The following is a 16,197-nucleotide window of genomic DNA, read 5'->3' as shown; positions in this document are numbered from 1 at the left end:
TGCAAGTGGATGTGAATTTACATTTTGTACCGTGGAAGTGGACGTGGATTTAAATTTCAACCCAGGCACCCACCTTATAATGCGGGTATTTCAAATTTCAATTCAGGCAACCACCTTATAATGCGGGTATTTCAAATTTCAATTCAGGCAACCACCTTATAATGCGGGTATTTCAAATTTCAATTCAGGCACCCACCTCATAATGCGGGTATTTTATATTTTAGTTCAGGCACCCACCTCATAATGAAGGTATTTTATATTTCAGTTCAGACACCCACCTCATAATGCGGGTTTTTTATATTTCACTTCGGGCACCCATCTCATAATGCGGGTATTTTCAATTTCAGTTCAGGCACCCACCTCATTTTGCGAGTATTTTATATTTCAGTTCAGGCACCCACCTCATTTTGTGAGTATTTGATATTTCAGTTCAGGCACCCACCTTATAATGCAGTTATTTCAAATTTCAATTCAGGCACCCACCTTATAATGCGGGTATTTCAAATTTCAATTCAGGCACCCACCTTATAATGCGGGTATTTCAAATTTCAATCCAGGCACCCACCTTATAATGTGGGTATTGCAAATTTCATTCAGGCACCCACCTTATAATGCGGGTATTTCAAATTTCAGTTTAGGCACCCACCTTTAATGCGGGTATTTCAAATTTCAGTTCAGGCACCCATCTCATAATGCGGGTATTTCAAATTTCAGTTCAGGCACCCACCTTATAATGCGGGTATTTCAAATTTCAATTCAGGCACCCACCTTATAATGGGAGTATTTCAAATTTCGATTCAGGCACCCACCCTATAATGCGGGTATTTCAAATTTCAACTCAGAAGTGGATATGGATTTATATTTCTTGTACAGTAGATGTGGATTTATATTTATATTTCCTTAAAATAAACATGGATGTGCATTTAGCTCTCGTTAAAGTGGATATCAATGTCGACTTAATTGGAAGCCATAAATTTAATTCATCTCCAAAGTATATTGTGGATTCAACTTTCGAAACAGGGGTTACAAGTGTAAACTTCTCCAACCCTGTTTTATTTACACATATATTTCTTTGTTGCTAACAATTGTTTTTAGCTTGTGGCTTTTGACAACATCGAAGTTGGCATCACACATCAACTCGTGGAACTATTTCTTCGACAGCGAACTGGGGCAATTTGGTTAGGAAGGATAATCACACTTCCTGACAAGGGTCAAAGATCTACCTCGAACACTCGTCTCCAATCACAAGTATTCTACTTGCATTCCAGCACTCAATTTTTAGAATTTTCGAATTTCTACCATAATACCCAGTGTCATCATAATTCAACACTGGGATCATATTTTGCAAAGATTCGCGCCAATCGGAATTCATTAGTCATAAGGTGTCGTAGTTGTCCCAGAATTACACTCGACCTGAATCTTGTGCAGCCCGAGATATGTAGGCAATTCAGAAACCAGAGTTCGGTTATAATCCTCTCAGATTTCCTTTAGCCGGGACAAAATAGGCTACTGAATCAACGTCTTTGCCCGACAACTCTTTTCATCATTACCGGGCAAAGAGGGACAAGTTGTTGACACCCAATTTTGCCCCGCCTCTCCTTCGAAATACCTATTTATGCTACTAACATTTTTTGGAAAATTAAAAAAAATAATAAATATATATATATATATATATATATATATATATATATATATATATATATATATATATATATATTATGCTTTTTATCAATGTCAGCATTTCATTATTCCATTATAGTTACTAGCCATTATTATTATTATTATTATTATTATTATTATTATTATTATTATTATTATTATTATTATTATTATTATTATTATTATTATTATTCACAATTTTTATCATTCTCGGCATTTTACCAGCTTACGCACACGCATCGCATTTATCTTTGCATAATTAAATAATAGTACTTATTTACTGTGGATTTTTGAAATATTATTACATGGCTATTAGAACGCCATTTTTTATCTGAGCACTAATAATTACATATTTTATATTAAATAACAGTTTAATCCGTATTAATTCAGTCCATAATTAAATCCTAAAACTATTTTGGGCTAAAGCCTAATTTGTGAAACCAACCCAATTTTTGGACCAATCCACATTTTTAATACCCAGCCCAACATTTTTCAGCCCACTATTCATTCAAACAGACCATCCCATACCCGTTTGATTTGTACCCAACCTGGCCCAAATACCCTTTTAAGAAAATATGAAACCTTAGGGTTTCATATTTTTCCTTCAGCCGACACCTCCCCCCCTTTTCTTTTTCTCCTCTTTCTCTCTCTATTCGCTCCCTCTTCTCTCATCGACATCCCTACCATCGCCGCTCCTCTTCGTCATCTCTCGTCCCCACCACCGCCGCCTACACCCCGCTCCCACTTCCCTCTATTCCCCACTTTCCCCTGTTCCCCGCTCCTCTCTCTTTTTTCTTCGATTCAAACGAGCCAAAACCCTATAAATGGTCGCGGCTTGAAATCATTTAGCACAGGTTCTAGAATCGCAGGAAATCCCCTAAGAATCACAGTCTTGAACCCCAAAAAACCCCCTATTTTGTAGTTTTTTTTTAATCGCAAAAATCCCCAAAAAATTAAAATTCTGAAACAAGTTCTTGAAACCCCGAAAACACTAAAAGATAAGTATTTTAGTCGCCTAAAACTCCTGAAAATACGAGTTCTATTAGCAGTTTTTGTTTTATTATCAAGTCGAAATATCAGATCAATTTTTTGTTTACCTTGGTGTTGCTGCGAATCCGAGTATCGCAAGATCGGATTTGGCAGTGTTCGAGTGTAGATCGGAGACTCGAAGCCTCACTTCGCTGCACCCGAAGAAGGTAATCCCCTGTCCCTTTTATTTCGCTTGCATTCCTTGTATTTTAGTTTAAATTACCGATCCCTATCTGTTGATATTAATTTTAGCATCAGTTAAGCATGTTATGTGTTACCGTGATTAATCTACGGGGTTAAGCATATTCCTGTGTCAAGTCTAATTTTGGTTAAATGTGCTTGATAGGTTAGTTTAACCTAATATATTTTGACTAAGTAGGGTGTGTTAGTTCGTTTAAGTTTAGCTTTTCTTTTAGACTGATGTGATATTTGAAGCACGCTTATATACTTGTTCGAGTGTTGGAGCTTAAAATCACTTGCGATCTCTCTTAGATATAGTATGTTTCTTTCCTCTGCGATTTGTTCAAATTGCCTTTATAGTGTTCTATTGATGATAAATATAACCCGTAAGCCCATGAGATTAAAGATGAGTTTGCCAAGACTAAAATGACATTTATTTGCTTTGAGAGTGACCACGACTGCAGCATGTTTCCCGTGGTTCTATTTCCGAAGTATAAAGCCTATGACGTGAGTTCAATTCGATTTGGTTTGGTTCCAAATCTTAGGGTGTATGTGGAAGGATTTGAGGGATTTTGAAACGCAGCCTGTAGAATCTGTGAATTCAACTGGTTTCTTTGAATCTTAAGTGTTGTTTCCAAATGAGAGTTTAGGAATTGCAAATCATTTTAGCACTTCTCTTTTGGGATTAGAGAAGGATTTTAAAACAGTAGTATTGAATCTAATTGGAAATATGCTATCCCTGTTCTTCTGAAAATCTGCATTAGTTTACATATTGCATTGGCTTTTATTTCTTATTTTAAAAATAAGTACCTTGCCATTCTCTTCAAGATGAAGTTTCATTTAGACTTGACATAGGTTTAAACATTTTATTTTTTTTTATCTTGGAAGCATGCCTTATGGTTTCAAAAGTTGAGTCTGGTCTTGTGTGTCAACATGTCTAAAAGGCTAAATTCAACATACTTTGAGCGTTTAGATAAGCATCTGTTGCAACAATGTGACACTGTCATATTTGATACTTAGTTTAGTCCTCCTTGCTTGCTTGTTGTTTAGTAGGTTTTAAGTTGGGGTCCCTAAAAATGATTTTTATAAGTAATGCCCTACCTTCGGTTATTTCCTCTGTTGGAAACTGATGTGGAACATGAATAAAGTGTTTTTCCAGTCAAATGATGGTGTGAACAAGTTCTACATTCATCTGTCTCCTTTTTAGTCTCAAATGATAGGTTTCGATATTCTCTCATGAGTCCTTGTTCAATCCTTTCTTTTCCTTAAATATGTGTTCGGCTTAAACAATGTCCATTTGGATTTTAAAGTACTAATATGTTTTAGATAAAAATAAATGAATCATGTCCAGTGTATTCTTAAAACACCAGTGATGGGGAAAATATTTGGACTTTTCAAACTTGCTTGGTCTGTCCTAAATATGCTTTGCTTTACCTCTTTTCTTTTAATTTTTGAGAAGAAATGATGAAATAAATCATCAACTTGGAACAAGAAGTTCTAGTATGTACTCACCTATTTTTAGACTCTAAATCTTGATCTTTGCATGATTGTGTTAACTTAACTAAGTTGCTACTGCCTTTTGGCCGTGTTGCCGCTAAGTTTGGATCATGAGCTAATGTGTTCTTTAGGCCCTTTGCTGTTGCATTTGAGCAGATGATCACTGTTGCACCTGAGGCAGCCACTATGGCATTTCGGGCAATTTGTTGTTGTGTCTTTAATTCCTTTGCTGCTGCATTTCTAACCAAACTGCTGCTGCGTTTTTTTGGCCATTTTCTACTGTGTTTTAGGCCATTTTCACCTCATTTTGGGACTGATTTTGCTGCTGCAATTTGAGGCCAACGCTGCTGCGTTTTTGGCCATATTCACCTCATTTGGACTGATTTATTGCCTGCACTTTGGCCAACCACCGATTTGATACTTTCCCTTGATGATCAGTTTTCTCATATCAGCATTTGTTCATTTCTTTAGTTTGCATGAACTGCTCCATGGCGGTACCTGAACCTCCCTTTCTCATACTCTATTTCTCTAACTCTTATATGTCGGGAACTACTTCTGAAAACTAAGAAATAAATAACATGACCTATTTGCTGTCGAACAAATGTGGTGGCTGATCTGTGTATGTGATAAGTGTGTGGTGGCTGATTTGTGTATACATAAGATATACTAAAATATACACAGTACATATACAATCTATTGACTTGTTTTGAGTTATATTTTACATGTTTTGACCTCATCCGTTGATTATATACTAATCCTTTCTCCTTTCGTTTTATGCATGACCATCGCATACGAGTCCGAGGGACTCGTTCTTTTCCTGCATTCGATGTTAGGCTAAAAGCCCAACGCAATCTTCTTGAGTCATTTCCCATCAATTCTGCCGCAGCAAAGAAAAGATAGAAAACAAGTTTCTGGGCCAAATCTCAATAAACAACAACAGCAGATCAGCAGTCCTAAAATGGGCTGGGCCCATTTAATATCACTCGCCCCTTTATTTCATTTTATGCATTTGATTTGTATTTGTGCAACTAATACTTTGTTATTTCCCTAACTTAGATGAACCTTAGCAAATTAGTGGGTTAGTTTAATATAATGGGTAGTTAATTTAAAAGTATCTATAATATTTATTTTTGTTAGAACAGTTGATTTTCAATAACATATTTGGAGTAAAAGAAATCATGTTTTGCTACCTTAGAATATTGTTTTTTAAGAAATATCACTAATATGCAAATATAAACTCTAGTATATTTTATAAGTAATTCTTCAAGTTTGAATCAATCATGCATTTTTAAGCATAGTTAATGAAAGATAATGAAAAGGAGAAAGAAAACTCGCGTATTGTCTAAATTGCAAAAAAATCAATTGATACCTCGCTACTTGAGTTGTTTCAAATATTTATTAAAATGTTGCAACCCGCATTCCCTTCTACTTATATGCAAATTATTATATTTATAAGTCTTATTTTAAATAGCATTATCATTTTCTTTCTTTAAAATCTTAACAATCTTTATAAGTCTTATTTTAAAATAACCTTTAAAGTTCTCCTTTTTATATAAATTATTGTATTTTTCATAAATCTTGTTTTTTTTAGCTAACATTATTTTCTCTTAAAACTTTAACAATATTTGTAAGTCATTTTTTTATTTAAGCACTACAATCTAAATTAATTAACCTAAGTTTGGTCGGATAACCGTAGTTAGCGAATTCTAAAGGATGCCTAACCTCTTCCCTTTAGGATAATATAGAGCCCTTACCTAGAATCACATTGGTTAAGCAGACTATTAACAGAGGTTTAGTTTTAACTTTACCTTAGTTAACATCTGGGTGTCCTAATTCACCGTTAAATTAATTAGGTGGCGACTCCTTAAATAAAATAAATAGGAATCACCAAAACGTCGTACTTCTACATTTAATTCCGGTTAAAAGGGGGTGCGACAGTGACACTTGCGATGGCATGGTGCAACCTGCGAATCACAGGTTGAACATGCGACATCCTCTGCGATTTACACCCTATGCACAGGGACTTTTTTGTCAGGAAATTGTTCCTGTTTTGGACCTGCTATAAATAGATTGCTAGGGTTTTTGGATTACAGGGTCTGCAGTTTTTAGAATAGACTCTTGTAGAGTTCATTCATTGTTGGTTGGTGAAGCATTTAAGAGATTTCCTTTGGCTTTGTCATCTTCTCCATCTAACACTTTTGTAAGATTTATGAATACATTTTACTTGATTGATTTACTTTTAATGAATATCAGTAGTTGATCTTTCAGCTAAGGTTCTGGGATCCAATGTATTAGTTATGTGATTGGGATTCATATTTATACTACATTTATATGCTAATGGTGTTTTCTATTAACTCTTCAAGCATCAATGTCTTGTGATGGTGTACAACATTACTTGTATCTTAATACTATTACTTTGCTTGGAAAAGAAAGTAGAGGTTAGGAAAAGAGTTAATAACAACAATGTGGGTCATTAAATCCATCTAATAGCTTGAGCTAGGAATAGAAAAGCTAGTTAAGGCTATATGGGTGTTCTCTTATAAAACATTCTAGGGCTTGGAAAAACCTAGGATGAAATTTGTTGATTTGGTTGGAAAACTTTTGGCAAGAATCGCGTGACCCTTGGCTTAATGCACCTAGGCATATAAATAAGTTGGATTAATACCCAATCACATTACTTTCCATTGGAACCACAACCTTAGTCCCATTTACCGATTGGTTACATCTTATAAACATTCTCAGTTATTAATGAACAAACACCAATCAAACTTTTATTATATTTCCTTTCCCATTGAAATATAGACTAACATTTGGGTGTTACACTTATCGAGTATATTTCTTCATTGTATTCTCTTTGGGATTCGACCCCAACCTTGTTGGTTTCTATGTTTAACAACGACCGCTTACTCCTGATCTCAAAGGTGTAATTTGGGCATATCAAATTTTAGTGCCATTGCCGGGGTTGTGTACCCCATTTCGGATAGCTCATGGGTGAGCCCGGTTCAATGCATGCCAAAAAATGGTGGGATCACCATGGTTGCGAATGACAAAAATGAGTTGATTCCCACTCGCAAGGTTACCAGATGGCGTGTTTGCATGGATTATCGGAAGCTGAATAAGTGGACCAAAAAGGACCACTTCCCAATGCCATTCATGGATAAAATGCTTGATAGGCTTGCGGGCAGAGATTATTATTTCTTCCTTGATAGGTATTCCGGGTACAACCAAATCACCATTGCCCCCGAGGACCAAGAGAAAACTACCTTCACTTGTCCCTATGGGACTTTTGCTTTCAAGAGAATGCCATTTGGGTTATGTAATGCACCCGTAACATTCCAACGTTGCATGATGTCTATTTTCTCCGATATGGTTGAGGAGTCCATTGAAATCTTCATGGATGACTTTTCCGTAGTTGGGGATTCCTTTGATGAATGCTTGCAGAATCTTTCCCAAGTATTGAAACGATGTGAAGAGACGAATTTGATTCTAAATTGGGAAAAGTGTCTCTTCATGGTTAGAGAATGCATCGTCTTAGGGCACAAGATTTCGGAAAAGGGGCTTGAAGTCGATCAATTTAAAATTGAGGTTATTGTTAAGCTTCACCCTCCAATTTCCGTTAAAGGTGTTTGTAGCTTCCTTAGGCATGCTGGGTTTTATAGAAGATTTGTCAAGAATTTCTCGAAAATAGCCAACCCCCTATGCAAGTTGTTGGAGAAGGAGGCAAATTTTGTATTTGATGATGCTTGTTTGAAGGCATTTGAGGCTTTAAAAGAGAGACTCACATCGGCTCCTATCATCATTGCCCCAGACTGGTCTCAACCCTTTGAGCTGATGTGTGATGCAAGTGGATTTGCCATGGGAGCTGTTCTTGGCCAGAAGCATGATAATATCTTTCACCCAATTTTCTACGTAAGCAAGACTCTGAACAGTGCCCAAAAGAATTACACTGACACAGAACAAGAGTTGCTAGCTATTGTGTTTGCCTTCGAGAAGTTCCGGGCTTATTTGTTGGGCACCCATGTGATTGTTCAAACTGATCACGCACCCTTACGTTACCTCTTGACAAAGAAAGATGCAAAACCGAGGTTGATACATTTGGTCCTTCTCTTGCAAGAGTTTTACTTTGAAGTCAAAGATAGAAAGAGATGTGAAAATCAAGTGGCAGACCACTTGTCTCGTCTTGAAGAGGGTGGGCGTCCGTTATATGGCCTAGAAATCAATGAGTCATATCCGGATGAGCAAGTAAAGGCGGGGTCGCATGACATGATCCCGTGGTATGCCGATTTTGCTAACTTCCATGCAAGTGACATTATGCCGGTGGATTTGAACTTCCACCAAAAAAAAGTTTTTGAGTGATGCCCGAAAATTTTCTTGGGACGAGCCATATCTATTCAGGGTTTACGCCGACAACATCATAAGGAAGTTCATACCCGAAGTAGAAATGATGCCCATCATCGAAGCCTGTCACTCTTCACCGGTTGGTGGACATCATAGTAGCTCAAGAACGGCAGCTAAGGGTTTTCAAAGTGGTTTTTATTGGCCGACAATTCATCAAGATGCTCATGACTTTGTAAAAGCTTGTAATCAATGTCAAAGGCATAGGGGCATTTCAAGAAGGCATGAGCTACCAATGACACCGATTCTCGAAGTTGAATTATTTGATGTATGGAGAATTGATTTTATGGTCCCATTTGTAAGCTCCTACAGCAACAAGTACATTCTTTTTGGGAAGTCGTAGCGCTCCCCAACAATGAAGGAGGAAGCGTCACTGCATTTATAAAAAGAGTTATCTTCTCAAGGTTCAGAACTCCAAGGGCAATCATTAGTGACGAGGGCTCTCATTTCTGCAATCGACTATTAGACACATTAAGAGCATACTTTCCAAAACATTTAATGCTAACCGGGCTGATTGGTCAAAGAAATTGGATGATGCTCTATGTGCATACTTAATAGCCTACAAGACCCCAATTGGCATGTCTCCATATAAATTGGTATTTGGAAAAGCTTGTCATCTTCCGGTGGAACTCGAACATAAGGCGTTGTGGTCCTTGAAAAAGTTGACTCTAGAATGGGGTGATGCCTCAAACTTGAGGTTGGAGCAGATTAACGAGCTCGATGAATTTCAACTGAAAGCATATGCGAGTTCTGCACTCTACAAGACCCTCATGAAACACTTCTATGACAAGATCTTGCAAAGAGAGTTCAGCATCGGGGATCGCGTATTGTTGTTCAACTCCAGGCTCCGGTTATTTTCTGGAAAGTTGAAATCCAAATGGCCTGGCCCGTTTGGAATCACACAAGTGTTCTCATCCGGAGCAATTCAATTTGTTTGCCCAAGTGGTAATAAAATCAAAGTGAATGGGCAAAGGGTGAAACATTACTGGGGATCTCAGAATGAATCAAAGATTATTGAGGTCTTCCTCCTTAATGAGCCATGAAAGGGATGAACAGGTATCAACGTCGTGCCGCGACGTAAAATCCAGCGCTTTTTGGGAGTCAACCCAAGTTTTATTTTCATGTATTGTTGTTTTTACTTTTGTGATGTTTTTGATGTGTGTCCAAGTGTGTAGGAATAAAATATGTGTACTAAGAAGAAGAGTTTGAAAAATTCCAATTGGCATGACATGCGACATCACCTACGATTCGCATGCCATGTCTGCGAATTCACCTGCAAATCGCAGGTGATGCCAAAACCAAGTTCATGAGAGCCAAACTCTCTATCAGCATCTGTGATGGAATGGAACAACATGCGACTCGCATGTTAGACATGCGACATCATCCGCGAGTCGCATGTTGTGCAGGTAAGTAAAATTCGCGGGTTGCCCGACCCGACTCGAATCGGTTCAATTTTAAATAAAGGAATCGTAACTGATGAATAACATCAGTTACAACCTTCAGTTTCCCTCTCCCTCCTTTTCTCTCTTTTCTCCTACATCATCCTATAATTCCATTTCACTCCAGTCACTCTAATTCACATCATCAAATCTTAAATAGTCATCCCATTCCTTTTACCCTGAAAAAGATTTCAAGGTTTCCAACTTCCATTAATTCTCAAGGTATGTCAACTTCGCTTTTCTTTACATTATGTGGAACTTACGAACTGCTCAGTGCCATATTTTATCATGCCTTAACACTTGATGTAATTAGTTAGTTGACTAGGTTTCCTTTATGTATTGTGTGGGTTGTTGGAAATTGATGGAAAATGGGGAAGTCTTGAGTACCCATGCTTGTGTAGTCCTTCTAGGAAGTGGTTGTTGATGCTAAATTAGATAGTGACTAGGGAATTCTGAGGCATCTATTTGTTCTAAGAACTAATAGTTGACCCATGCTCGCCACGTGTTTGACGAAATTCCTAAAAGACTATGTGAGTGTTTAAATGTTGTGTAAATAGGATCATTCGCCAATATGGGGAATTCTTGAGTAAAATAGGACTTGTGATGCCTTCCGAGTTACGAAGTGTCATTGTCCTTTGTGAGGGACAACCATCGAACATAGTTGCGGGTAATTGAATATATTTTCCCAATGATTGACGGGGTGACAACGCGCTTAAAGGAGAAAGTTACGTAAATATGTTCTGGTGTGTGTTCATCTGTGTTGTGTGTAAAAATAAAATCTGATCAAGTGTCTCACCTGCGAGCATCATCCGCAATTCGCATGTTTGATATGCGAATCGCACCTGCTACAGCAGGTGTTTCCAGTGAATAACAAGTGTGCAGACATCATCCGCGACACTACCTGCGAGTCGCATGTCACACATGTGACTCGCATGTGATGTTTCGCAGGTGGTGCCACCTTTCAATGTTTTTTTTCTTTTTTCTTTTATATACCTCTTTATTATTGCTAAACAAACACCATAAATAATGGGTATATTTTTTTGTATGTGTGCAGGATGGTTCGATCAAATCAGCCTCAAAGTGGGGGAAGACGAGCAACACTACAAACCTCCATCTCTAGAAGAACCGAAAAGGCACCGGCTGATCCCGTCCCCCAGTCTGAAGAGGAGACACATAGGGCTTCCTCTACTGAGCCCGAGGATGCTGTAACCAGAGGTCAACGAAGAGAGGCAATGGAGCAATAGTTCACCGTGCCTGGATCCAGGGAACTGTATAAGTCTTGGAACACAATTAAACCTGATGGGAATCCAGTCAGGGACCTCATTGTCGAAAAGAAAGTCACTCTGCAGGGGCTGCAAGATCAATGCCCGGACATCATTTGCAAGCTTGAGGCCTTGAGATGGACCTATTTCATGCAGCCTGCTGAATACTGGCCGACCTTGATAATGGAATTCTATGCAGCTTATGCGGCCACATTGAATGCAAAGAGAACGCGCTGCACACCAAATAAAAACATGGAGCACCTCTGTTGGGTTCCGGTTCGGGCGAAAGAGATTGATTGTGCTGCAGACACCATTACATCTATATTATATGAGCAATGCAGCGAAACATACCCTGTTGAAGGTTGGCCTCCGGTGAGTTCGAAATATGATTTGAAGATGGAAAACTCGGAGGAATATCGACACTAGGTTGCTTCAGTGATCGCCTCAGGGACTCCACCATGGCCGGATCTATCTGTCCGGATTGAGAAGAACACTTTCAACCGCGAAGCCAAGTTTTGGCTATCCCTAGTATCATCGCGGGTGATCCCTTCCAAGCACAACACGGACATACCCATTACAAAGTGTATTCTCATTGCATCACTCATGTCCGGGTACCTTGTCGAAGTGGGGGTAATTATTCGAGACGAGATCAAGAATAGGTCCACTCAGAAGAACAAATCGCTCCCTTTTTCTTGTTTGATCGCTACATTATGTCACCGGAAAGAGGTTCGTGATATTCCTCGGGTGGATAGAAATTTACCGGCTGATCAACTGATTGATTACACCAAATTAGAACTAGGGACTAGGAAGCGAAAGTGGGTGAGCACAGAGCTAAGAGCTTCGGGAACAACACTTGATGTTTATATTCTTGAGCCCGAAGACTTGGCCACCGATGAGAAGGAGACAGCTCCCGGCACTACCCCTCGAGCACTGAGGCCTGGCCCTCCCAGTTCTTTCACTACAGTTCCCACTAACACGGCTCCTCCATCCACCACAGCAGCTCGTGGAGTGTCTACCGATGGTATGCGAGTGCTCCGGGCAGTAGATGCTAAAGTTAATTTGTTGGTTGAGAGGCTTCGCAATTTTGTGAAAGAGGCAATTGAGGCAGCCATGTCACCTTACACTCAAGCGATCACATATATTCGAAAAGAGCAGGACAAAATTAAGGAGCATGTTCGCCACATTGATCGTCGATTGGAGCAGATTGAGGGGGGCAATGCAGGCGGCCTTCCTGCCATTCGGGTGGACCAATATAAGGTCAAGGAGAACATTCGAGTATTGAAAGTCCCCGACATTGAGCTCAGTGTACCCATTCTACCCTCTGGTGCTTCCTTATTCTCTGTTGGGGCCCTGATGTGCCGTGAATTTTAGCACATTTTATGCCTTTGTAACTAGAAATGTTGCTTGATTTTAAGTGTTTTTACATTGTTTCGTATGTTATTTTGTGTTTTATGGGGTTGATTTACTAAGGATCGGAAATGAGATGAAATGCTAAAAAAACAGACAAAATGGAGCTAAGCGACGGTCCGTAACTCATGTTACGGACCGTAACGTATTTCGTAACTCAGGTTACGGTTCGTGCCATTGAACCGTAACAGGACCCAAAATTCCATAGAGTTTTCATTGACATCATCAATATTACGGTGGAGTGTTACGGTCCATAACTCATGTTACGGTCCATAACATATCACCGTAACATCGGCTAAATTTCCAGAGAGTTTCAATGAAATCATCAATGTTACGGTAGAGTGTTACGGTTCGTAACTCATGTTACGGTCCGTAACATGTTACCGTAACAGGGCCTAAATTTCCAGTGAGTTGCCAAGTAATTGTCACTGAATACGCTTCAGAAGGACGGACCGTAACACAGGGTACGGTCCGTCGCATGGTGGTCGTAACATGAAAGTTGACAGATGACGAAGTGAAGAACGGACCGTAACACAGGTTACGGTCCGTAACGATGCGGCGTAAGGGCAATTTTGTCCAGGAACTTGGCGCAATTTTTGGCTCTATAAATACTTAATGTAGGGTTTTAAATCATTATTCAGATTTTATATTAGAGGCACAAACCCTAGTTCTTTACTCTTGAAATAGTTGGAGCATTTAAGGCAACAACTTCACTCTCATTCCATCTTGTATTAGTATTGTAAGTATATTATGTTAATCTTTAAGCTTTTTCTGTCAAGAAACATTATGAGTAGCTAATTTCAATTCTAAGGTTATGAATCCCATGATGGGTATTATGTGAATGGGTTTCTATTATTGATATATGCATAATGGTTGTTGTTATTTATTCTATCTTTGAGTTGTAACGTTGGGTAATGATTGCAAGCATTAGCCGAAGCCATTGTATTGACTTTTCTTGGGAAAGAGAGTCAATATTGGTAAGATTGAATAACAATGACTCGAGGCGTTAACCCTCGTTTAATAGACTTACTTAGGAATAGGAATAAGTCTAAATTGGCATTATTGGTCGCTCTTCGATCGTAACTCTTTTATATTCGGAATAATCATAAAGAGGAATTACTGCTTAACTGTTGGGAAACATTAAGAAGTCTTTAAGAGACCAAGTGCATATTCATAGAGCAACCATTAGAAGTATATCACTTTGAAACCTGAAGCATAATATCTATTCAAATTGGGAAACACAATCTTAGTCTCTCTCTCACAGTAATTATATTTTAAGTCAAGGTATTCATTTACATTATTCAACAATCAATTCAAACTATCCGGAATAGGATTAAAGCAATTAAAGACGGGTTTCGCATACGATTAGTACTTATTTTTCTCCATATTCCCTGTGGGATTCGACCCCAACCTTGTTGGGTTACTATATTTGACAACGTCCGCTTTACATCATTAATAGGTGTAATTTGAGCGTATAAAATTTTGGCGCCGTTGCCGGGGAATACGGTTCAGAAATTACTAATTGTTGTGTACTATTCTTTAAAACTTTTTCTATTCCATTACACCTCGTTTGCTGTTTTAGTGAACCAGGTGAACATGGCAGGAAGACCCCATCGCAATCAAGGAAACCAAGGAGGGATCCAAGTGAACCATCCTGCACCAGAAGAAGAGGAGGATGAAAATGTATTTGCAGAATTCATCGATGAAGCTGATTATGCTTCTGTTGTAGTTCCCCCGAGAACAGGAAATGCTAATTTCAAAATTGATAGTTCTATCTATCAGCTATTGAAACTTGAAGGCTATTTCTGAAATTCTTCGGAGGACTGTCCACTTCGACTCCTAAAGAATTTCGTACATTTATGTTCCCAACAATCTCAAGGTGTTGTTCCTGCTGATGCACTGAGGCTGCGGGTTTTCAAATATTCCTTAGCTGTCCAAGCTAGGGAATGGTATGAAAATCTCCCGAGCAATACTATTCATACCTGGAATGAGTTGGCCAATATCTTTCTAAAAAAATGGTTCCCACCTAGCAAAAAGGCTGAGCTTCGGGACAAGATTTTTGGGTTTAAACAACTTCCAGGGGAACAACTATATGCTGCATGGGAGAGGTTCAAATATTATCTAGCTCAATCTCCGACTCATGGATTTCCAGATGCAATTCTCACAGAGAAGTTCTACAAGGGGCTAGATACAATGAATCAAATAGCTATCAACACTGCAGCTGGGGGATACTTCATGGACAAATCCTTTGTCAACATCACCCGGTTGCTCGACAAGCTTACTACCCATAATCAAGCCTGACATTCGAGTGATAGCGAAGTCCTATCATATGGTAGTCCCTCTGTGGCCGCGGTGGCCAAAGAAAATCATGAGCGAGATCATGCATTCGCTCAATTTCAAACCACCGTGGATTTATTATCCAAAAGGCTTATGGAGAAAGAGGCCAAATGTGTAAATGTTTTCGATGAGATGCCACCTCATGCTCCCGGAATGTATCAAGTTTCTGATGAAACTTATCTTGAGGGGCAGCCACAATATGAGGATGTGAATTATGTCAATAACTCTCAAGGGGGTTATCAACGGCAAAACTACCAAGGTCCCGGTAATCACCCATGGCAAAGGCCCCAACAAAATTTCCAAGGAAATAATTATGGAAGAACTGATCAGGGTAATCCCAATCAAGGGAATTACAATAACTATAATTATGGCAACAAGAGCTCTAACCCCTACATTCCACCTAGGGGCAAGCATCCAATTCCCAACCATGGAGAGATAATTCAGCTACTAACTCTGCTGGCAACACGTCTAATGATTCTGCAGAACTGAAGAGTATGATGCAGAAAATACTGATGAATCAAGACAGAACAGAGAGCATAATCAAGGGAATGTCCCAGGTCCAACTATCGCATTCAGCTTCCATTCAGAAGCTTGAAGCGCAATTCAGAGACCTTTCCCGAGAAGTGCATACTCCTCAACGGGGACAATTACCGAGTGATACAGTTCCTAATCCAAAAGGTAGTGGAGTGAACTCTGTGGAGAATGTACTTGCCATTAGCACCAGAAGTGGAAAAATACTTCAGGGTGATAACAAAAAGCCAATTGATCAGGAACCAATTGTTGAAAAAGAAGCGCAACCTAATGTATTGGATGATATTGTCGAGGAAGAATTAGGGGAGGAAGTCCCCATTGTAGTCGAAGAAGAGCTGAATCTTAATAAACCAAGGAACCGGTGGAAAACCAGGAAAAGGGGAAGGCAAAACGTTCTGGTGCTCTTCGCCCTTTGAGCCAATTGTTCAAATCTTCACCACCTTTTCCTCAAAGGCTGGTGA

At 39.0% G+C, this 16,197-nt stretch overlaps 1 protein-coding gene and 1 non-coding gene across 2 annotated transcripts; one reads left to right on the top strand and one right to left on the bottom strand.

The window, feature by feature from the left end:
* Nucleotides 1-9,338: 9,338 nt before the first annotated feature.
* Nucleotides 9,339-9,803, top strand: LOC132608213 (uncharacterized). The gene has a single exon (XM_060322275.1). The coding sequence runs from the start codon at nucleotides 9,339-9,341 to the stop codon at nucleotides 9,801-9,803; it is 465 nt and encodes a 154-aa protein (XP_060178258.1).
* A 5,105-nt stretch (nucleotides 9,804-14,908) lies between these two features.
* LOC132608487 (small nucleolar RNA R71) lies at nucleotides 14,909-15,015 on the bottom strand. The gene has a single exon (XR_009570404.1). It is a non-coding gene; the product is annotated as a small nucleolar RNA R71 (small nucleolar RNA).
* Between the last annotated feature and the right edge of the window lie 1,182 nt (nucleotides 15,016-16,197).

The sequence above is a fragment of the Lycium barbarum genome, chromosome 8, assembly GCF_019175385.1.
Source record: "Lycium barbarum isolate Lr01 chromosome 8, ASM1917538v2, whole genome shotgun sequence".
NCBI lineage: Eukaryota > Viridiplantae > Streptophyta > Magnoliopsida > Solanales > Solanaceae > Lycium > Lycium barbarum.
Note: the sequence above shows the minus strand (reverse complement) of the source record. Positions and strands in the feature narration are given on the sequence as shown.